The sequence below is a fragment of the Bombus huntii genome, chromosome 3, assembly GCF_024542735.1.
Source record: "Bombus huntii isolate Logan2020A chromosome 3, iyBomHunt1.1, whole genome shotgun sequence".
Taxonomy (NCBI): Eukaryota; Metazoa; Arthropoda; class Insecta; order Hymenoptera; family Apidae; genus Bombus; species Bombus huntii.
Window position 1 is genome coordinate 19371293 of NC_066240.1, and position 23727 is coordinate 19395019.

Genomic DNA, 23727 nt, shown 5'->3' on the forward strand with positions numbered 1-23727 from the left:
GTTTCTTGAGCGCGCTGCAAGATGGCTATACTGTGATCTTCTAAGTAGACAGCTCAATATCGCAAATTTCTGCGAGATCGCAAACAGCAAGATGGCTGGCACAATTGTACGTTGTTTTCAACTCCCAAGGAGACAATTGGGTAAGATTTGATGCTATTGTGTTTAATTTGTAACCATATTCACGACGTTCACGTCATTCAAGGCCAACCACGATGTAGGGAACATCGTTGTTCCGATACTTTTCATATTTAAGAAGAATTTTGACGTTTTACGTTGTCACTGAAAGGAGGTTATGTAATGGAAAAATTTGGTTATGATTTTAAGGTTTCCTTGGGTCACCGTTGTGTAGCCAGCAGCAAAGAACATTTGCCGATGCCGCGCCCGAAGGGAAGGTGCGTGTATTTTATTCCCGCTTTAATTAGTGTTTGTCATATTAAAATAACGTAAATATGGAACGATTTGTGTTATTATCGTTTTTCTTAGAAAAAGGGTGGCCCCCTGGCTGACCAGGATCGTATCTTCACAAATTTGTATGGTAGACATGATTGGAGATTACAGGGTGCTCTGAAAAGGGGAGATTGGTATAAGACCAAGGAAATTATAGAAAAAGGTGCAGACTGGATCATTAATGAGATTAAAGTATCTGGTCTCAGAGGCCGTGGAGGTGCAGGTTTCCCATCTGGCATGAAATGGTCCTTTATGAATAAGCCCTCTGATGGAAGACCAAAATACCTGGTAGTTAACGGTGACGAGGGTGAGCCTGGCACCTGCAAAGATCGTGAAATTCTACGCCACGATCCACACAAGCTAGTAGAAGGTTGCTTAATTGCTGGCCGTGCTATGGGAGCTTGTGCAGCTTACATATATATTCGTGGTGAATTTTATAACGAAGCGTCAAATATGCAAGTCGCCATTGCAGAAGCTTATCAGGCAGGCCTGATTGGCAAGAATGCTTGTGGCTCTGGCTATGATTTTGACATTTTTGTGCAAAGAGGAGCAGGAGCGTACATTTGTGGAGAAGAAACTGCTCTCATTGAATCTATCGAAGGAAAACAGGGAAAGCCTAGGCTAAAGCCACCTTTCCCAGCCGATGTTGGATTATTTGGTTGCCCTACCACTGTCACAAATGTCGAAACCGTCGCTGTTGCTCCTGTATGTAATTATCATATAGTTAACGCTATTAGGAAATATACACACACGTGGAAAATCTTAATTCTAAAATAAAAATTTCAATATATAGACTATATGCCGACGAGGCGGAGCGTGGTTTGCGTCATTCGGCCGTCTACGTAATCACGGAACTAAATTATTTAACATCTCGGGACACGTGAACAATCCATGCACTGTGGAAGAAGAGATGTCCATTCCTCTGAAGGAACTCATTGAAAGGCATGCTGGTGGAGTAATCGGTGGATGGGATAACCTGTTAGGTGTGATTCCAGGTGGATCTTCCACTCCGGTTATTCCCAAAAGGTACTTATATATATTTGAATACCAACTGGGAATAAGAGTCTATAGCACATATTTGTCAAAATTGGGTTAACAGCTATAATTACTCGTATGATGTTGCAGCGTATGCGATACAGTGTTATTAGACTTCGATGATCTCGTTAGAGTGCAGAGCTCATTTGGTACCGCAGCTGTAATCGTGATGAACAAACAGACTGATATTATTAAAGCTATTACGCGTCTTATCAGTTTTTATAAGCACGAATCTTGCGGTCAGTGCACTCCGTGCCGTGAAGGAATAAGTTGGATGTATAAAATCATGAGAAGGTACAAAAATAGTTCTATTTGTTAGCTCTTTTTATTTTATCTAAAAAAGAAATAAATTATATATTGGAAATCATGTAATGAATATCTGTCTAGGTTCGCCCAAGGACAAGCGGAGATACACGAGATAGATATGCTATGGGAGTTGACCAAGCAGATTGAAATGCATACTATTTGCGCTTTGGCGGATGGTGCAGCGTGGCCAGTTCAGGGATTGATCAGACATTTCAGACCGGAAATAGAAGCACGTATTAAAGAGCGCAAGCAAGCAGTGTCCAATTAAAATAAAGGTAGAGAAACTAGAAACTATTGAACGTTTCAATATTTATTCACCGCAAAATAGTCGATTGTAGAAAGAGCAAATATATATATCTGTAAAATATTGTACTTATTTACAGTATATATATAAGTCGAATTTTGCAAAATGCGGTGTTGTTGAATTTCCTATATAATTTTACCGATAAAAATCATCTTCAACTTTCGGTAATCTAGTAAATAAAATAGATAGAAAGAACGTACTTTGTCTGTATTAGTATAGAAGGAGACGTAATTTTTCAAGGTAATTCGATAATTTTTTACATACTGTAATAAGAGGAAAAATAATTTGGTAAAGCGCGTGATCCGAATTTATTCGTTCTCTAATGGAAACTGAACGTGAAACGCGATATTTTACAATATCTTTATAATTTGAAGAATATCGGGAAATTAAAATAAAACTAAAGTAAAAGGTACTCAAAGAGAATTGTGATTTTATTTCAACGATAGCGGAATCCAAGAAAATAACAGCTTCTAATCTTGTTTGAAATAACATCGATCTTATTTGTTCTCACTGAAAATCCGAGATACAGCGAACGCTAAATCATAGCACATAATGTGACAGTTCGTTCCTGTATACTTGAACAAAATGTACAGGTTGATCCGATTATTAAATTTTTAATAAATTCCTTACTCACGGAATACAATTTTAATTATGATTCAAAAATAATGACAGAGGAACACTGTTACCTAACACCGTTACTAAATCATCCTGTACATTTCAACCTCCAAGTAATAGTATGTAACATTTTTATCGCGTCAAAATATGTATTGTTTACATTATTCTTTCTTACATCGAATATTTCCAGAATGCAAAATATCATGTTTAAAATATTCAATACTATTAAGTACATTTTTGGATCGAATAAAGTGAAGAAGGTGTGTGAAAGAAGATGGAACGACTACGATGAAACAAAGTTCGACAAGAAGATAAAGGGTACATTGGCACACGATGTGTATACCGAACGATACTTTACATTTATTCGTTCATTATACAAGAAAAAAGTTTTTCTAGCTCTAACGTTTCCGCTGACTACGGATACAGACAATAATGTCGCTCAGATTACAGTACAATGTGCGTATACAATATACAATATATATATATGTATATACATACAAAAGCGTTCGCTCGATTTACAGACCGATGTCTTTCTCTTTCATTCCCTCTCTCTCTCTCCCTCTCTCTTTCAACACACACTCACACACACTGTCTCTCTCTCTCTCTCTTTCGTTCTCTCACACATTCTCTCTCTCCCCTTTTTCTTCTTTTGTCTCTGTGCTACCAAGTCGAGACTGTCTTTTGGAGTTTCTCCTTTCGTCCTTACTCTTTTCTCTTTTTTTATTCCTTTTTTCTCTTTGTCTTTCTTTCATTCGATATATATTCGAGAGTTAGTTCTTCCCTTCTTTTTCTTTTACTTAAATAAAATTAAGCTAGCTGTTACAATATCGGGATAGCTTGCTATATTATTTTTTTTTTCTTTCATTTCGTCTCTCGCCGCAAGCTATCCCGTTGGGTTAGTAAGCGCACACACTGTCTTTTATGATAGGTCCGTTATTACGTTATCTCCTTCCTACGTCTATCTATCTAAAATCTCTGTTCACTGATCTCTGTTTTGCCTGTTGCTTACAAGAATCCGGAGAGGTAACGAGAACTGTTTCCTTTTTGTCTTTTCATGTCTTCTCATCCTGTTCCATTCTCTCGTTCGATAATTTATTTAATAGCTCGCGATTATTACAAAGCTTTCGTATAAAAGATGGTTTTTGTTCCCTTCTTGCGATTTCAACTTTAACGTTGTTGGCGTGTTCTCTTGAGCACGTCTTTTACCGTTAGGATCCACTTTCTTCCAACTTCCTCTAAAACTTCTCCAAAAGAACGCAATTTACGAAACTGAGTTACACTGAATCAAAATCCGTTTGAAACTATCCATTCTCCGTGTATTATTCAATGAGCCATACTAAGACAGATTACCAAATGATATAAAATTCGAATGAAAAGAATCGATCGAAGCTTCAGCGAAAGGGTTCGTACGATCTTCTGTCAGAAGAATAAAAATTAATAGAAATGATACAGCGGGATGTAAAAGGATATGTGATACAATCAAATGACAACAAGCTTCATCTTTGGCCCAGAATATAATTCCTTCAAACAATTAAAAGATCCGAAAGGTTTACCATTCTCATCACCTCTTCCAGATATCCCGAGCACGCGATAAAAGCTTATGTATAGCCCCGCTAAAGGAGACGAACGTGACTCGTAGCAAAATAATGTACGACGTTAATCTCGTTATTTCACTCGCTCGATTGTACTTGTTGCAAGTCCTGCCACTTGGACGCGGTCTTATTCGACGCGCGGGAACAAGGTACACGTACACGATATGGCTTGAAAGAAGCTCTCTCTTTCCCTCTCTCATACATATACGCACACATACATTTATTATTTTTCACTCCATCTCCGATACACTCGCTCTCGTTCGCCGGACGCGCTCGCGCTCTTTGGCATGATCGTTGGCTATATCCTCCTGGCAAGATCACGCTTATTGTTGGAGACCTCTGCCGCTGGACCTGCGCCACTATTTAGTTTCCTGTATATATAATCAGCCATAAAAATAGACGCGTCTCTATTGCAGTTTCCTACGTCAGCCCCTTGTCTGCGCGGTTCTCGAGGATGAACGCTGGTCGATGATGATTTTTAAACATTCTTGACCTTTTCACAGTAGCAACAGAATAGTAAATTCAGAACGAACGATTTAAAGAACAATTATCCCTTTAGCCTTCGAATTTTTTGCGTTTCTGGTATTGCATATAAAAATACGTACTTTTAAGCTTTTATAAGAAACAAATATTAATAACGTTATTTGATAACATTCGAAGACCACAGATGAAAAGACCCAAGTATCTCAAGCTATATCGTTAAAGGATTAAACAATTTTCGGTCACGATCTTGTCTTTTTTATTCTAGTTTGCGTCATGAGCGTTTGTGAAAGAACAAGTGGATGGATGGTGATTGTAGAGATTTCTGGGACGGTTGTTAAAGGTAAAACGTTGTTGAAAGTATGGTAGAATGGATGTTATTAGTCGTAGAATTGAATTTTGCTGATCTACGGGCTTCTGGGTAGCTTGGATCAGGGAATGACGTTACTGTAGCTATTCTACGTTTAGATAATCTGATTAAGAAATACACAGAAGATCGTTTGCCATAGTTACGGAAAGGTGACTGCAGGCGTTTCTAATTAAGGGAATGAGGGTAGATCGCTTTGCGTTAAGGGGTTTGCGCTACTCTGTAATACAGTTTCCATAATACATTTCAAAGTTTCGTTATATCTCTCTATTGATAGAACGAAGCATTTGTTACATAACTGATAAATATTATTTAATTCCCTTTAATAAAAGGGAAAAAGGAAACATAAAATAGCAATCATCTTCGTTAAATGGCGTTAACTAATTGCCCATGATATTTCGAAGGAACTATTTCGATCTTGCATATTCTATCAATAGAAAGTAAGAAAAAAATAAGCAAAGAACGAACCCTCTTCGTTCGCTGGAAGAAGATCCATAAAAGGGACTGGGTTTCGAGCGTGCTTTCCTTCGAGATCAGAAGCATAAAGATTCCCAGTCGCAGGGGACCCGAGTAATAGAAAAGACCGTCGGCTTTCCTTGTTCCTATCTGCATCATAAATCAAGGACACGAACGATAACGATCCATTCGGGCTTTCGCGGTTGACAGTTGCATCAATCTTCTCTCGTGCGCGCACCAGTGGCAGTGACTGTTCGACCGACCCGTTTACAGAACCGATCAGGATCGTTTCGTCGCCCCGTGCCACGTTGATGCTTCGATCTTTTTACGCTATTCATCGGTACATCCTGGACGAGAATCTACACTTCCCCATGGGATAACCACAATACCACCGATTCAGATCGAATCACGCGAATTCTAATCGATGCTACGTTATTCTAAATGAGAATTGTGTAATGGTTCTTAGGAGGACAAAATTATGGGCAGTGATGTCACGTATCTCGTGGAATAAGTTTGATAACGAAACGAATGAAATTCTATAAGCAAATTTCACGAACTATAAATCGTTCGATTATCCTCTTTAACGTAAAGTTGTAAAATTATAAAAAAGATAATCTTGTACGATGTACGACCGTCGCTTCGTATCGACTCTCTAATATCAATAGCGAGTAAATTGTGGTGTAAAAGGAGTTGGCGAACAGCACTCTACCCTGTGCAGCTCTGTTCTAGATCGATCGCGCGTCGCAACAACGGATGAACGCGTCAGGGATCAAGGACGGCCTGAAACGTTCCTCGAAGATTCGTCGGAACACCTGCAGGCTGTCTCACGCAAACTTTCGCTTCGTCTCGAGCCAATTAACGCTGTGACGCTCATAGTTCGCCATCCATCAATCTTCCTCGTTTATGATCTACGACGTTCGGAATATCACGGGTGAACCTGTCATTCGTTGAGAATCATCCTGGAAACGATCCCGACAGATTCACCGCGATATTGCCAGCGCGAAGGGCCTCGAATATCAGCGCAGACCAGACGCGACACCAATCTCGGAGGACCAACCGAGAGGTCTCTCGTTTGTTCGCGAGTCCAGCGACCTGGTCACAGGGATGGGTACATGTACGATGGTCGAGATCGCTCGCTGGCGGATGGAAGGCACGGGGTAAGGATATCAAAAAGGGATACGAAGGGTGATGACAGCTCGTTTCGATGCTTCGTGGACCGGAACTATCGGTCTTCTTCGGTCCAGTCGCTGGCTGCCCAAGCCGGAAGTGGAGTCTCGTATTCCCAGCCTGGACCGCAGTAGCGCCACGCGTGCAGGTACATGACCAAATCGGATGGTTTCGGGTCTCTGTACTTCACTTTGCACTCGTAGCAGTGCGGATCTACCGTCATTTTGTCGTTCGTGAAACTAGAATCTGGCGGCTCTGATCCAGTCTGCGTGCCTACCGTCACCTTCAGCGATTGTTCCTGTTGTTGTTGCTGTTCCTCCTCGCCTAGGCCAGGCGTCGAGGATGGAGAGGATCCATCCTTGTCGTTGCTCAACGACACGCGTTCCTCTATGTCTAATTTTGGCTTGAACAGACTCATCTCCGAATCTCCATCCATGCCAAGCCAATTTTCTGCGTTGTGGATGCTGATCAGATCTCTGACCAGCTCCTGATCGGTCTTCCCGATGTTACCACCCTTTCCTTTCTCAGGACCAAATACAACGTGATTGTAGAGAGGATCGTTTACCACTGGGTAGCCTAGGTATTGAAGATGGACACGGATCTGATGCATTCGTCCCGTTTGAGGCTTGCAGAGCACCACGGACGACTTGCCGTTGTAGCTGAGACGCTTGAAACGGGTTACACAGTCCTTCCCTTTCTCGGAGACTTTGCACACGCCTATCTTGTAGGATACTACCTCGATCGGCTCGGAGCAGACCACTTCCTCTTCGGGGAACTCGCCTTCCACTCTGCAGACGTATTGCTTGTGAACCTGAAATAAGAATTTATGCGTTGATCGTATATTACCAGATTATTCTAGGTTGCAATTCCTCCTATACGTTTCTCAATTTATCTTACAGGACCAGTGGAAGTTAACTTTTAAAAGGACTGCCAGATTGTGATCATTTTTCTGATATCAGTGCGATCTATTACAATATTCGATTCTATAGGAAATGGAACAACGTATATATCGCATTCTAAAAATTGTGCTAAGTACCGACGTCACTCTTTCAATATTAAGATTAACATTCCGTTGAGAATCTTATAACACGACTTTACGTAAATCTCTACGCAGTTATTTAATTAAATAATAAGTTAAACGTTATCTAACTTTTCCACTAAGCAATTAATATAGCAGTAATATAGCAATAGCACTTATGAATTACATGTACTACTGAAAATTATTACGAGACGGATTCGATTCTCTTTTAGTATCAAAGTTGACATTCGATCGGGACCATTGTAAATAATATCTCGTAAAAGTCGTAAATCTCCACAAAACACGAAACGCTATCTAACGTGTCTTTTTGTTCTTATCCAATCCGGCTCTAACGGTGTTGGGCAGAATTTATTGGAAAATCCGCGGATCCAAGCAGGTTTCCCTCGCATAACACCGTTACGAAACGAACCTGTCTGTTTCTTATTTGGTGCTCCATCTGCCTCGCTTTCTTCGGCGTTCTACCGAAAAGGAGAATACCGCTGGTCAGTCTGTCCAGCCTGTGGATTGTCCTCAGGTTCTTCAAATTGTATTCCTTCGCCAGAATGAAGACTACCGTGTTGTGTCGGTATCGTCCGCACGGGTGCACCTGCAATTCCAGGATCGGCTCGGTTTATTTGCCGAGAAAACAGAACGCGAAGCGGAAAAGAGGACGAGGAAGATAGAGGATTGTGCAATTGGTCGAGTTACGCGTTACGGTTAAAAATACTCGGCAAGGAGAACGAGAAAAGCGGAATGGGATTATTGTATTATTGTATTTACAGACACCAGAAGTGTTTCTGCAAGAGATGCTCCTCTCTTCCACCACGAACATTCTTCCACCATTTTAGCTTCTAAGCTAATCGTTTCGTTATCCAACGTTGTTATCCGTTTCACTGTTAGAGTATTCTTCGTTTGAAATAATTTTTCTTTCACCGATTTACAATTTCTCGGGTAATATTTTACGATCGCGTACCATACGAATCAAGTCGCAATTGAAGCGATACTATAATATTTCGTAGCACATCCGAATTCTTGTGCATAATAAATTTTCACAGAATAAAACGATGCAGCAATGATCATTCGTCTGTCGTAATCGCGTGATTTTCCCTCTACGATTACTTTCTATGTTTGATACAGAGAATTCCAATAAAACACTGGCTACGAATTAACGTTGAATACACATTATATGTTCCAAGTATAAAGACAGTCATGAAAAGAATACTCGAAACCATTTCAAAAGCAAATCTCCACAAATCTATTCATTTACCGGTTGACCATGTTTGGCATTGAAGTAAATCGATGCCAAAGGAACATACTCTGAATAAAACGAACGATTTCTACAAATACGATTAGCATTTGAATTAATATATTGGCAATCCCATTACTTTTCAACCAGACTGTGTACCGTGGACTATGTACATCTCTACGGCCAATACCATTAAATTAAAAATGCTTTCCACTAACCACATCATTCACTAGACAAACTGACAAGACGTACAACGGGTAAACATATAACGTTAGTGAAAAGCAGCAGTCTTGGCGGTATACGATCGAAATTCGAAGCTAAGCGCGATTGCACGACGCCATTATGGTACCAACGATGGTTAGGGCAAACGATTTGACGCGAATGCACGTGCAAACAGGCTGGATGCATGCGACGTCGACCAATTTCTCCCAATTCGAAGAGAAAAAACCGATTGACTCTATGACAAAAGGGAATGATTCGATGATTGCGCGTTCGTGTCAGCCGCAATATGGGCACAATGGTTGATCCGGAATTGTCGCGTTGAAAAATGCGATTAGAAAGAATTTCTGGAATGAGCGAAACGCTTACAATGGTTGAAAAGAACTAGGTTTCGATTTGTATTTATATTAAAAATATAACAAACAGACTGTGCATCTGTGTGCATTTACGGAAAATTTAAAAGCGCGAAAGTACATTTTTGTGTCTTAAAATCTCGTAGCCGAAAAAGTTGAAACGGAAGAATCGTTACGTGTAATTTCACGCTTTGATTTTACGCAGAAAAAAGTTTCCTAGAACGTTACAAGTATTTTTATTTACTGAAACGAACAATCGAGACACAAAAATTGCAAGAGCACGACAGAGTCGAAGCAAATTTACACATTTGAAAGAAAATGACGGAGAAGTGGCAAAAATACGAAGAGTCGAGTAGCTACCTTGAGTTAAATATCTAATTTACCATTAATTTTCTTAGCGATAGAGAATTCCAATGACACCGTGCATCGCTAATAATTTCCTCGCTCTACGAAAAACTTCCAGCTTCTGTTGAAGGATCTTTTGAGTACAATTTTACTTGCACTACAGTTACAACGACGAAACTTCCGGAATAGATATACTATACTCCATCGAGGAGGCCTACAAAGCGACACGTAGTTCAAGTAACACTCGTTGCCAACACTCCGATTCATTAACGCCAATCTGTCACAATCCTAATCGCGGCGAAGCAATATAACAGCGAAGCACTCAACGCTGATTCGACACTTGTTCTCGTGTTTTATTTTTCATATTACCGATATTTGTAACTTGCTAGTTTGCAAAGTACAAATAAAATACTAAAATCTTCATACTATCACAATTTTTGAATATAGACGTAAGTTCGTTATACTGTACGAAAAAGAGCACGATACATAAACAATGCGTTCTACGGTACAAGAAAGAACACGACGCATAAATTATAAATTCTTAAAGTATGTAAACGAAGAATGACATTTGAACAGCACTCTTTAGACATACGTAAAGCATATTTAAGAAAAAAAAAACTAATAGAAGAATAATCCACGTTATCCAAATTGTCTATAAATATTTAAAGTAACACATACATATTAATGTGGGATAGTGTGACATCGGGGAAGGACGTGGCGCGAGGGGTAATTGTTTATTAGCGTTGTCAAGATACGTTGACGTTGTCAAAGAGCGTTGCGAGCGTTACCAAGGTATGCTTAGGAAAAAAGCGAGCATGGAAAATATTGTAACGAGAGTCGAGAGAGTCAGAGTTGAATTTATCGTGGTCGTGCGAAGATCGTTGCGTTGTTGTGTCGTAGAAGTAGTGAGTAACGAATACGTGAAACGGGGTTTTATATTCGATTACGCGCGAGTGCGAACGATATTGTATTAATCACACTGTTAACATAACATTTCTACATTAGTAATTCATAGATATTACAACCACGATAAGATAAAGGCAAGCGAGTGTCAACGTGAGAAGAAACACTTGCAATTCACGGACGTAACGATAAATTTAAAGGAGTTGTCCGAGCAATTCTGTGGAGGATGTCGATAGGTTGATAGGCGAGGGATCGTTAGAGGCATAAATAGTACATAAACAGGAAGTAGCAGGCCGTAAAGACGCGCTGACATCCGAGCGACGACGAGAACCACTCGATTTACCCGATAATCCTGCTCTTCGTCTCGCTGCTCGTCGACTAACCCCTTTTCTATGTCCTCTGTCACCCTTTCCTTCCTCCTTTGTCGCTATCGTATTGTCCGACCCACTCACTGAAAGCACCGGATGTGCTCCACGCGGATATATATCGCGAAAACCTCGCTTCCTTTCCTGTCCTTACTCCTATTCTTTAGGTCGAACTATTTTCTATCGCGGTAAGAGGCTTTCGCGGCGGACTTAATTTTTTAAGGCGATTGCCGATGACGAAAATCGGTTGCTCGACTTCGCGTCTCGTCCCTTTCCTTTTTCCTATGCGATCAAAATACGCGAAATCTGAGAGTCGTCGCGATAGAAATTTTATCGTTTCAATTCCTTAGACTCGTGTATTTGCGCGATTATCTGTGACGATTATGCGTTACATAGTACGAAATCGTTTCGATACGCGCTTCTCCAATTTTTGATTTAATCTTTATCTTTCAATCCTCGATATGATAATAATCTTTGGTTTACTTGTGACTTTTAAATGCGCGACTCTGTGAAATTTTAAATAATAAATTGCTTCGATTTTCACATTTTTCTGTTTTCATTTCATCTCTACTTTTAGATATTTTTTTAATTTTGCTCTTTCGAACTTGCTATTGCTTCTGACAGAAACGAGCATTAAGTATTTTCGTATTTTTATAACGTTACATTCGGTACCATCTTATTTTACTTCTTCGTTAAATTCAATCGAATGAAATATTTCCGATCAAAACTTTACAAGTAAATGGTATTAATTCGGCTTCTATTTTTTAAGCGCGTAATAACGTTACGCGTGTTCATTGAATTTCAAGTGTATATCAATTTAACGTTTACAGGATATAAAGCGCACACATACACGCACAGAGGGAACGTGAAACGAGTTGAATTCGTAAACTGTTTGGCGTAGTCTGGCGAGGGTGGCGATCGAATGGACTCGTAAAATCTAACGCGCGGAACAAAAGCTTGGAAAATAAAACTGATCCGGTCTGTTGTTCCCGGGCGTAATTAAATGATCATTCCGCGGTCGCAAAAATGTTTTTGCGGCAATTAACCGAACGCGCGGAATGGTAATTAAGCGTCGCTTAATGTTTCTCTTTGGCTTTGATCCACGTACGAGCGAGGACCGCAAATTAAACGGGGAAACAAAAGCGGGACACGTCGAACCTGAAAGCCATCGTGACGAACCGAGAAACTTTGTTATAAGTTTCAATTTCGTGGCAGTTACCTGCGGATCGACGAAACTAGTTATCGAATTAAATTATTTTCCTTTCTGTTTGCGTCTTTCACGAATATCAACGAAATAATAGCTTCTCGAATATATTTATAATCCTTTCGACGCGAAGAAATTCTAAGAAATCTTTGATTTAGCGACATTAATAAGTTTTAAATTTCTCGCGACTATTAAAATCACCGATGTTTACTAATTATCAAATTCTAGCTTTAAAATTTATCTTTCAAGAACGTCAATTATTCAAAGTCCCACAAGTTATCCAATCGTTTAAAGATTCCATAATGTTTGACAGAATTCATTATCTATTTCGGTATAATTACTTTAACTACAGAGTCTTTTTGCCTCGTCACGCAATCGCGTCATAATTGAAAATTACACGGTCGTATAATACTCGCTGTAAATTATTATCCCTCGTTAAGATACGATCGAGGATGTACGGTTAGAGTCATACGATTATAAAAATCACTGGAATTCTGTACTTGGTCGTTGGAAACATCACGGCAGAAGCATCAGCGAGATAAATCATTCGTTCGCTGAGAACCGGTGAAAATGTCATCGAGAGATCATTAAGGATTTCGCAAACTGCCACGTGATCGATGTAAGAATAATTTGAAAAGAAAAATTGCCTCGGTACGCTGACTTTCTATTTCTATAAAACGCTATAGTATGTAAGCAAGTAAGTACCTTGTATATTAAGTATACAAACATGAAATCTAATCTGTCGAACGTTGTAATCTTTATCTTGATAGAACAAAATGAATCGTACGTAATTCGATAAAATAATACAGGGTGGTTGGTAACTGGTGGTACAAGCGGAAAGGGGGTGATTCTACGCGAAAAAAGAAGTCGAAAATATAGAATAAAATTTTTTCGTTCGATGCTTTGTTTTCGAGAAAATCGACTTTGAATTTTCGTCCGGTACGCGTTATAACGGTTCTCGTTATAACGTATCTCACTGTAGATCGTTGTCTCGATGGAAAAATTAAAAAAAAAAATTTTTTTCATTCTATATTTTCGACTTCTTTTTTCGCGTAGAATCACCCCCTTCCCGCTTGTACCACCAGTTGCCAACCACCTTGTATAAAACGAAAAATGTTGCGTATCTATTATTTCCTTATAAAAGGAAAGAAACTTTTCGGACGACCTAATACTTTGTTCGAAACTGTATGTATCTTTCAACTGCGATAAAAGTCCGACATTTTTAAAGAGAAACTCTTTACATTCGAAAATTCGATGAATTTGCATTTGGACGACACGCGGCAAACCGTAATTGCGCTTTTATCGTATTAATTACAAAAATGAGTCACGAGCAGACGTTTGCAAGAAAATATTTTTCGCAAAAAGAAGAAGAAATTGTAACGTGTTTTTTTAAATCGTTAAAAAAGAAATACGCGCCGAGGCACTTTAAAAGATTAATACGGCAAAGCAACATTCACGGCGGGAATTTGGTGGGAAAACAAGAGAATCTAAAGAGGTAAACACGAGGAAGGATCGCAAATAAGAAGACTGGCGGGAAGCGAGGAGAGACGAGTCGGGCAAAATGAAAAGCAGTCAGCGTGTACAAACGCATTACAAAATTGCCGCGTGATTATTCATAATTGTTTTGCCACGTCGAAGGCCGTCGAGTCACAGACGATGAGCAAAGCCCACCGGCGCGTCAAACTGCAGGTAGAAAACATTAGTAGGAAAAATACAGCTGCACGATGAACGTGCGGTTAATCATATGCCAACGAAATGCATAGAAACTTACCATGACACGATAAGAAAGAAAAAAGAAAGATAGAAAAAGAATACAAGGAAAAATGAAACATGCGGCAAGTATGAGAATATGCACGACGATTGAACGCTTTTTTCTTATTACGCATTTCTATTCCACTCTTTTTTTTCTATTTTCATTCTTTTTTTATTTTTATTTTTATTTTTAAACGTAATTTCACGTTCTCGAGTCTGGAATACCTTCGATTTAGGAATAGCAAGCTCTGTTTCCTTCGCAGTTTTCGTTACGATAAATCGAAGGATTAACGGTGTAGAAGCTAACAAGTTCGGTAAACCAACTTGGTAAATTGTAATATTTTCCGTAGAAGATACCAAAAGCTACCATTAGAAGAAAGACGGAAAAAGAACATTCTTCTCCATCGTCGATAAATTCTTCATTTAGATTCCGACTACGTTACGCAAGGATTCGACCAACTTCCCAGAATTGGATACAATGAAGATCGAAGGTATTCCAGCGAGTGAATAATTTGGGTTAGTACAACCATGGGATCTCGAACAGCAAACAAACACGGATTCGTTCGGATTGATCGCGCGGCCGAGGCTTCGGGCCAAAAATAATCGGCCTGGGCCGCAGAAAGCGAAAGGCCGAGCGAACAATCGTCGTAGTCGCGCGGACAATCGGCCGCGATAGCAAAAACAGATAGGCGAAACTACTGCAACCGAGTGGATGCTCCCATCTGTTTCTTTTGCTCTTTTTATCTTATTTTATTTATTTTTTCTTTTTCTTTTTTTTTTTTTTTTTTTTTTTGGCAGTACAGTCCTGGCAGTACACCACTTACAGGGATGGAGGCGGGCTTGTTGACCACGACGACGTCCTCGTCCATGTGTATCACCGTGATCGGCTCCGAGGTGACAGGCACCTCGTGTCTGCAACACACCAATCGCAACCAGCTTAACGTGGCTTTGTTCCTCTTGCGCGTACTCTCATTCATTCCCTCTTTCTCTTTCTTACACGCACGCATACCACAGAATGGAGCTTCGTTTATTCGCGTGGGATTTCCAATGAAACGGTGTGTCTTTGACGGTCGATGGATCGGTTGCACAAGATTTCTTGCGTTTCGATCTCGGTTACGAATATTAATAGTGTATCGACTCTTAATTTTAGGATCGATACTAGGATCAAACAATTATAAGTTTGGATCGATTTTCATTTTTATGGAGAATTTGACGTAGAAAACTGTAACACAAGAAACCGGTATTTTTACCGGTCGTACTTACATTTTCCAAGACCCTTCGCATAGTATGGTTGTTATATAAAGCGTTTTAAAGGTATATAATATCCATACTATGGGAACGGAAAACTCTGAATTTTTTTTTCTTCCAATCTTTTAAGAAGAACTCGAAATTGCTAATTATTTTCAATTTGATTATGACATATTTCTTTGGTGGCAAATGTCCGGATAAACGAAGCTCGTACATGTAGAAATGACGACAGAGAAGTGCACAGTAACGATTCGCGGGAAGGGAGTCGGATCTCGAAACACGAGGGAAGGTGTTCGAACATGTCTGTTCTTTCCAGTCCATAAAGCGTTGAACGTGCATGATTCTCTTTGGAACTGTTAACTCGTAACACGTGCTCATGCGGTTTCGAGGATTTCTGAATGACTTGTATCTCTCCAAAAAAAAAAAAAAAAAAAATCTTACATTTTAATATTATTCAAAAAGAGAAAAAACACGATGGAAAATGTTTCGCTCGTCAAGCGTCATAGTTTCAGATATTCGATTTATATCACTCAAAAAGACACGACAGAAAATGTCTTTCGTTAAATACTTTACCTTCCATGGTATCCAACATTCTCTTCGCTCCAATTTCTTTTGTACTTCGAACGTTTAGAGAAACACGGTCGACAAGTGAATTTTCAATTTTCAATCGCTTTGTAACTGTTCCGTTTCTAATTTCTTAATTAATCCTCGCTTGCTAACGTCATAAAACACCGCAATAATTTCTCTTTCCTTTCGTTAAAAATAGCAGTTGATCTTGAGCGATCTTTCAAGTATTCGTTTTCTATTTGGATTCTATATCTTACTTGATAAATTTCGGCAATTTCTGTTATGCGTTATAAAATGCAGAGAATAAAATATTCTAAAATTAAGTAACTTATCGTTAATCCAAAACGTCACTTGCGATCCAACCAAAATGTTGCGTAAGTGTAAATTAAGGATCCTAAAGGATGTAAAGGATGTAAAGGATGTAAAGGAATTAAGAACAACCAATATCGATAATATTCTAAAACCCTCCCATCTGCCAAATCCTCCGAAAACTCTACTCCTTTCCTTCCTTATTCAAAGAAGATTCTCGATACGCAAAAATCCTCTTAAGGATCGTCCGATTAATCCAAAATTTACTCCGACTCTGTTTTTAACGCTTCAAATTTCAAAAGTCTCCGAAGAACTTATAGTATCCGTATCCCTATCTTCGAGTTCCCCATTGTCCTCGGGCAAGTCGACCAGACCCTTTACGCTCCCGCAGAACGCAAGTTAAACAGATTAATGGCGATACGAAGAGAAAAACGATCGTGAAAACGGGACAAAGAGGAGGCGCAACGACGACAGGTGGCCAGTCTTTCCTCGTATAAGCTCGTGTACGTTCTCGGCGAGTTCAATTACACGTTCCATCTACCTAATGCATTCCTTGAAACTGCGCTAGTCGTCGCGTGGCGTCGGCACTCTTTCGCTTTCGAAGACAATAAGAAAAACACCGCGAAGCCTTCTTCTTCCGCCTTTCTGCCACGTACCTTTTTCCAATGCTCTCTGCGGCGCTTCATCCTCCATTTCGTCGCTTCTCTCTTTCACCGTACTTTCGCGCTTTCTCTCCTCTTCCTTCTCTGTTTTTCCTTCGTTTTCGTGTCTTGGCTCTTCTTCCGTTTTCTTCCTTTTTCACTCTATCGCCGCGTGCACCGACTGTTTCCTTCTGTTTGTCGGCGAAGGAAAGTATCGTTGGGGGGACGTTTCTCCCTTCTTTCCGAGACGTCTCTTTGAATAATTCAATTCGCGTCCGGGTAATTTCTAGGGGTTGTCTTTCGGTCGACTCGAGTGCAAGACGATTCCACTCTGTTTTCGAAACGGCGCGTGGCGACTGGATTTTTTGGAGGAACGACGGTCGTTGAATTGAATTTTATACGGTCGTTTTTATACGAAGTGTCGGAGAAGAAGGGACATTTATAAGGTGTGATCGTAGCATTTAATTACGAAATCGTCGTTCGAAGCTTACTCCTCGAGTTACAAACAATTTATTTTTACGTTAGAAATACGCTAGTAGTTGGACGAGTCGGCGAATCAGCTGACTGATCGCAGAGATTATCAGATTACGATGACTTTTCAGAAGGTAATTCAATTTCTTTTCCCATGATGTATCGTTGTCCGATAAAATGGATTCCAGAGCAAGTTTCTTACTTGTAATCCAATAATTACCTCGGTCGAAATAAGACACCATTATGATTAAACAACGAAGAAGCTCGAGCATCGACGGTGGAAAGGAATTTCTTCGAAAGTTTCGGATCGCTCGGCGATGAGGTATCAGCATTACAATTAAAAGTTGAACAGCATCTTGCCAGCGAGATCGATTCGTCGCTTCCCTTTTTGTTTAGAATGTCGTCGAATAAAGAGTCCCTTGGGAACTGCTCGTTTCGATCGAAACTTCCGCATGTTTCGTCCGATAGATGTATTTCGAAACTTAATTTAGCTGACATATTTCCATAGTTTTCTAATAGTTTCACGAAAGCACAGTCTCTTTCGTTTTGTTCTGTCTTTGAATTGTCATCTTCTCTATGCAAGATACGGCAGATCTAAGACACAATTTGGTGTTAAAAAAAAAAAAAAAAACAGATTAGCTACAGCGTGTACGAAGGTTTTCATGGCTGACTGTATATACTTGGTTATTTTTAATTGATAATTATCTGACGTACATTTACTTCGAATAAATATCTTTCGAATCGCAGAAATTACTTTAAGCACTTTCACGAGTTCTCGCGAACTCCGTTTCTTCCACAAACAAACGTGGTCTATTTCGAAACTATTGTTTCCTCTTTCAATAAATCGCGCGAACTCTTCACGCCTGGTCGAGAAAGAAGTCGTTGGGACTCTGTTTCGCGCATTTGGCCCGATCGACTTTTGGCAGCGAATCGATCTCGGAAGGCACAGATCGACATATTTATTATCCTTCGTTGCTTAATTTAGCGTTCTGGGGGGATACGCGTGACGGAAATTGACGGCTGTTAAACAAACGTTGTAGGATAATGTCCGTACCGAATGGAATCTTCGCGCATCAGTTCGTTTCGCAGAGTCGTTACATAATGCCGGATTAAATCGAAGGAGGTTTTGTTGTAAATAATTTCAGGATTTCTCGCCGTAAAATTACAACACAGAACCAAGGGAGCGAGTTCTCGCGAGAAAATGGCCTGACGTGTCTTAAAAATATTTCCTCTCGGAATAAAGAGAAATATTTATCTTCCATTCTCTTCCGTTATGGTACATCTAGCATAGTATTCTTTATTTCGCGAAATGCGTGCAGGATGTAACACGCAAAGTACACACTGTAACTACTCCGTTAATGTCTTTCCTTTTTCTCAGAGATTAACGCGCCAACGGTTACGCAATACCGCAATACCGAAATAAACTTTCAATTACTTTCAGTTGTATAATTATCTCCTTCGTAAATTTTATTACAGCACGCTGCATTTTAACACTACCGATAGTTAACACGAAGCTATTTCTACCAAGACCAGTGAAAATGACTGGTCTTTAAAAAATACGTAATAATAGAATATTTTTATATTTATCGATTTATTACTTTCTTACAGAAGCAATTCCACGTTGTGTAGTACATTTTTGATATTATTAATCCATCTGGGACCATCGTCCCTAAACGAGGGTCGACACATTTATAAAATTGTAGAACCAATCATTTTCACTGCTATGGTATTTCCAGTATCAGCATCTAGAGATCTAACGATCGATCCGGAATTTTCCTGAAAGCTGATATCGTCGTATCGAGCGATACGCGGTAAAAATTTGAAAAACGCGTGGCAATTTGTACAAAGCGAGGAAACTGGTTAATCGGGGTTCGATAAACAGATCGCAGCACCCTTTTACACTTTGACAAGTACCAGGCATTTTGACTGGTATTGGTACAAGTGGCCTTGGTACAAAATTATTTTCAGTTCGAATACATAAAAGACAAAATAAAATTCATTATATAATTCTTTTAGTTATCGTTGCGAAAGTCGTTACATCACTGCGGAGAAAAAATATAACACGAAGTGGGAATTTTAAAATAAAATTGTAAAACCGGTCGATTCGACTGCTGTGGTAGTTCTAGTGTTAATAACGCGAAATTCAATCGTACGGCAACGTTATTGCGAGGAAATTTAGGGTATATATATATATATATATATATATATATATATATATTTGAATGAAATTAATCAATGTTTAAGTAAGAAAACAAATACGAGAACACGCACGGTTGTTTGAAGAAAAAGGAGAAACGCGCGAATGTGCTTCTAGATGTTGCAGCAAAACGTTTCTAATCGAGCTTGATTGGCAGAGGTTTCCTCGCTCCGTCTGCTTTCTCTGTGAAACGTGGCTGATAGAACTGGGAAAATTTCATGCAACGGTATTACGCGGATATTTCGAACTAACCACAGAAACTAAAACATTTACGCTGGAATACAGTCGATCGCGTTTAATATCGAGTACACGCTATATAGTACTTTAACGTACTAGTAAATTAAACGTTAACAAACTGACCGACAGATGTAGTTGTTTTTGGTCGAATTAATCTTAAATTTGGCTGCGTTATATCTTTTTTGCGACAACATCGGGAAATTTGTATTTCCATTAGCGCTAATTACCACGAATAAAATTGTACGACGTCTGAAAAAATGTCAGCCTCGAAAGAGTTGATAAACTTCTCCCTATTAGAATTTACTTTTATTTAAAAAAAGGAAAAATATCGAGAGCTTTAAGCGATTGTAATTCGACGAATCGAACGGGTGTAAAAGAAGATTTTCAGAATATTGCGAAGGATAAAGTTAGTTGATGGTTGCAACTGTGACAGATTGATCTTTGTTGAAATTAACACGTTTCTTCCAGCTTGGGAAAGCGATTCAAAGTTTAGAGGGAAGGAGGACACGATTTCTGGGTGACAAACGACGTCCCGACCTTTCGATTCACCACCTCGCCAGATAACCGCACAGGAATCGACCACGAGTATCCCTTATCTCGGCAAGTTTGCCCCGCGGTTATCGGGGTCGAACCGGGGACGAAGCTCCTTTGGCTGTGCGATCCGCAATCGCTCGAGTTATGATGGAACTAATCGAACTTGGTGGCCCGTTTGCGGAGCCGCCGTCAAGCAATGAGTTCGAGGTCGGTGAATTGTTAAAAATTTAGCCGAAGTAGCGTGAAAGGAACGGAATAATAAATCGAGCGAAAGTGCAACGAATAAACGGAATAATACAAAAGCTGGCAACTCGGAGAGAATATGGAAATGTTGCGAGATAACAGTTGTTTGAAATTTTAATTCTTCCAGCGATAGTTTTCGATCCTGTGGAAAGATGTAGCGTACAAATTGAAACGAAATATTCCGAAACGAAGTAAGATTTCTTTCGCAATTAGTAAGAAATTTCTTTCGACGATTTTCGAATGGAAACCTAACGGCGATAAATTCAGGATTCGAAGGAAACTAACATCGGAGAAAATCCAGTGTTGGAGAGTATAATTCTCGGAGGGATTCCATTTTGTATCCACCGTGGACGATCGGTCCGTTTCCGCCGCGAACAACCAGTATCTGGATTTATTTCGGGAGTCAGGCCGGACAACGCGGAATTACGAAAATGCTTTTCGAGCTCAGGGACGAGGTTCGACGTCGGTCTAGCCGTGATCTAATAATTAGGCGCGACTGCTTTTCGAGATCGCGAATAATTGGCCGACGATAGCTGCTGACACCACGGAAAGATTTACAGAATGTCGCCAGCTTATACTTGTAAGCGACTCGTTCAAACGCTACATCGACCGTTACTTTATCGTCGTCATGAATTTAAATACTTGTACGTAAGAAATGTTTCCACGATTCTACGTGATATTTGGAAATTCTCAGTGAAACGACGCTCGGTTTGCAATTCATATTTTCACGTTCTTATGATTCACATTGGATTTTCACGAGTAATTAGCGTTTTATCTCGCAAAAATTCTACTCAAGGGGACGACTTTTAATCCATCGATATTAACGAAAAATATCAATTTGCAAGAAATCAAATAAATATACGAGGATACGACAATTCGTATCAAATCGATGATAATTTGTCTGTAAAAACAATGTCGAAGGATAAACGAGTACCATATTACGAGTTCCGGATAGCGCTGAATAATATTTTTACGATACCTTATCTGGTGAACAAGAATGAAGAATCGAAGAACGTCGATTTAATACTCGTGCGATTTATCGACGATTCGTGAGCGACCGTTTCACCGATGTACCGACTAAACCCGTGTGAAACAGCCGTGCATATTTCATTGGAGATGCATGTCACGTCGGTATGCGACCCGCGTTAAATTTGGAAGGCGTCGTAGTTGTAACACGGTGAGTGTTGCACTTTTCAAATGTCAGCCGATGCGACACGGCGACGCGTCTAGACCGTCTAACGCGACGCTTCTCCATGGAAATTCAATATTTCTATCGAGTCTAACACGGCCTTTTAATTCCGTTGCCAATCCTCTCTCCACTTAATGGTCGCCTTATAGACGCGCGACTAACGACAAAAAGATTTTATTTTATTATCACGATGGCGAGGTAAAATTTTTAGCAAAAATTTAATTAAACCGCGAAATTTTCTGCGCGAGATCAGATAGTAGCGACCTTCCTTGTCTCGAATAAATGCTACAGATAATCAAGGAAATAAGCGAAAGACTTTGTACATTAACCCTTCGCACTCCTACGTCGAGCGTGACTCGGCATCAGTTTTTATCTCGGGAGTTCCTTTGTCGAGACCCACCTTCTTTTGTGAAACGTACGAAAGAAAACCAGAATTGCGTCTTGGAAATTGTTTCAAGATATATCGTACACTTAAAAGTTACAAAATATAACAATAGTGCGAATAAAACTGCTATTTAAGTGAATTTCTTTCTTCCTTTGTTTAATTATTTAAATTGTCTTATTTTTTAGTCAAAGTAAATTTCAAATAAAAACGTCTAAAAGCGTCGGGAGCTGCTGATAACGAAATTGAAATAAAATTCGCAGTGCAAGGGGTCGATGATCGTCTCGCGATGCAAGGAATGCTCTTAGTCATTAACGTATAATTTTACTAAAATATTTGATATCATACGCGATTAAAAAGTGCGAAGCAAGATACGCGCGACCCACGCTACAGAAAATATAAAAGATCCAAGAATACGAAGAAGAGGGCGAGGTTTTCGGTACTTTTACCTGCGTCAAGCGCTACACGCGAAAACCTAAAGAGGATGCGATCAGAAGCGTTAATTCCGCCCTCGTTCGCAGGGAGACTGATCCTACGACAACCGCCCTCGTGCATGTCCCTGGCGACACGGAAAATTGGGTAGGATAATTCAATTAGCCAGAAGCGGTTCCGTGGTCGAACGATCCGCTTCCGTCGGACACGTCGTGCAATTTCGCACGAGAGTAGCCTTTAGCAATGAATTAGAAACGCATTTAACCAGCTAAACGGAAGACAAGCCATCCCCTTCCGTTCTCAATTTATGCTGTTTCGCGTCCACGAGTGTTTCATTCGAGAACAAAGCTCTCGCTCTCGTGTTTTACGAATAAAAAACACAGATACCTTTCGTGTCTACGAACGTTTTCATTAATTGCGTCGATCGAACGCCAATTCGAAAGCACTCGAAGCGTAAGAGACCAGCCCCGCTGCGATTACTTATTCCAGCGGATGGATTATTTAAGGAATAAAAAAAGAATGGAAAGAGAAAGGAAAGAAGAGGATACGCAGAATAGTAAACTAAGAGGGTGGAGGACGCGCTTTTCCGATTATTCATTCCCTTCCTATCGACGTTTCATTATGTTCGTGGAAAATTCGAGTAGCGTCTAACAAGACCAACCTTCCTTTGGACGCTCCGAAAAGCTGCAGAAACTGCGGCGTAACGAATAATTGGACGAACGATGGGTCGTTCCGTAATGCAGGAAGATAAAGAATCTTTGGTTGGAGCAATTAAACGCACGCCAGGGATGATCCGTGAAAGGACAAAGCTGCGCGCTACATCTGCTTGGTAGTCAATTACTTTGATCGGGCAAAATGGGAAATCGAGAATCAGATTATTAGCAGTTTCAATGGTTGCAGTTGTTCTTGACAGATACAGAGAACTCCGCGTCAAGATCGTCTTTAGCTGTCGATACTCTTTTAGACGTGACTTTTAGACGTTGGATGAAAGAAAGTTCAAAATTACTACTCTTATATTACAGCGATTTTCTGCCATCTTGGTCATTTATTTCCACGAAGCTAATTAATCTCTTCATCGATGCGTGTTCCGCGATATCTCGAAC

General features: G+C 39.9%; 2 protein-coding genes across 6 annotated transcripts in view; one reads left to right on the forward strand and one right to left on the reverse strand.

Annotated features, from left to right (window-relative positions):
- The first annotated feature begins 9 nt into the window (after positions 1-9).
- Positions 10-3229, forward strand: LOC126863784 (NADH dehydrogenase [ubiquinone] flavoprotein 1, mitochondrial). 3 transcript variants are annotated; one of them, XM_050614294.1, is made up of 7 exons: positions 10-140; positions 325-392; positions 484-1152; positions 1241-1473; positions 1573-1776; positions 1870-2063; positions 2898-3229. In XM_050614294.1, exons 1-6 carry the CDS (start codon positions 92-94, stop codon positions 2054-2056), a joined length of 1410 nt encoding a protein of 469 aa, XP_050470251.1. In that variant the 5' UTR covers positions 10-91; the 3' UTR covers positions 2057-2063; positions 2898-3229. The 3 variants fall into 3 exon arrangements, with proteins under 3 accessions (XP_050470251.1, XP_050470249.1, XP_050470248.1); XM_050614292.1 differs by lacking the exon at positions 2898-3229 and adding an exon at positions 2172-2504; XM_050614291.1 differs by lacking the exon at positions 2898-3229 and having other exon boundaries at positions 1870-2504.
- LOC126863783 (pseudouridylate synthase RPUSD2-like) overlaps positions 3048-23727 on the reverse strand; it is a 174849-nt gene continuing 154169 nt past the window's right edge. For all 3 annotated transcript variants that reach the window (XM_050614289.1, XM_050614290.1, XM_050614288.1), the window contains 3 exons: positions 14999-15086; positions 8218-8394; positions 3048-7580 (listed from right to left, as the gene is read on the reverse strand). In XM_050614289.1, the coding sequence (XP_050470246.1) occupies positions 6825-7580; positions 8218-8394; positions 14999-15086 (1021 nt within the window). In that variant the 3' untranslated portion in view covers positions 3048-6824. The remainder of the gene's footprint in view (positions 7581-8217; positions 8395-14998; positions 15087-23727) is intronic.

Coding starts and splice junctions, on each gene's coding strand:
- LOC126863784 (XM_050614294.1), top strand. CDS start 92: ATGGCTGGCACAATTGTACGTTGTTTTCAACTCCCAAGGAGACAATTG. Junction 1,474..1,572: donor ACTCCGGTTATTCCCAAAAG/GTACTTATATAT, acceptor ATGATGTTGCAG/CGTATGCGATACAGTGTTAT. Junction 1,777..1,869: donor ATGTATAAAATCATGAGAAG/GTACAAAAATAG, acceptor ATATCTGTCTAG/GTTCGCCCAAGGACAAGCGG.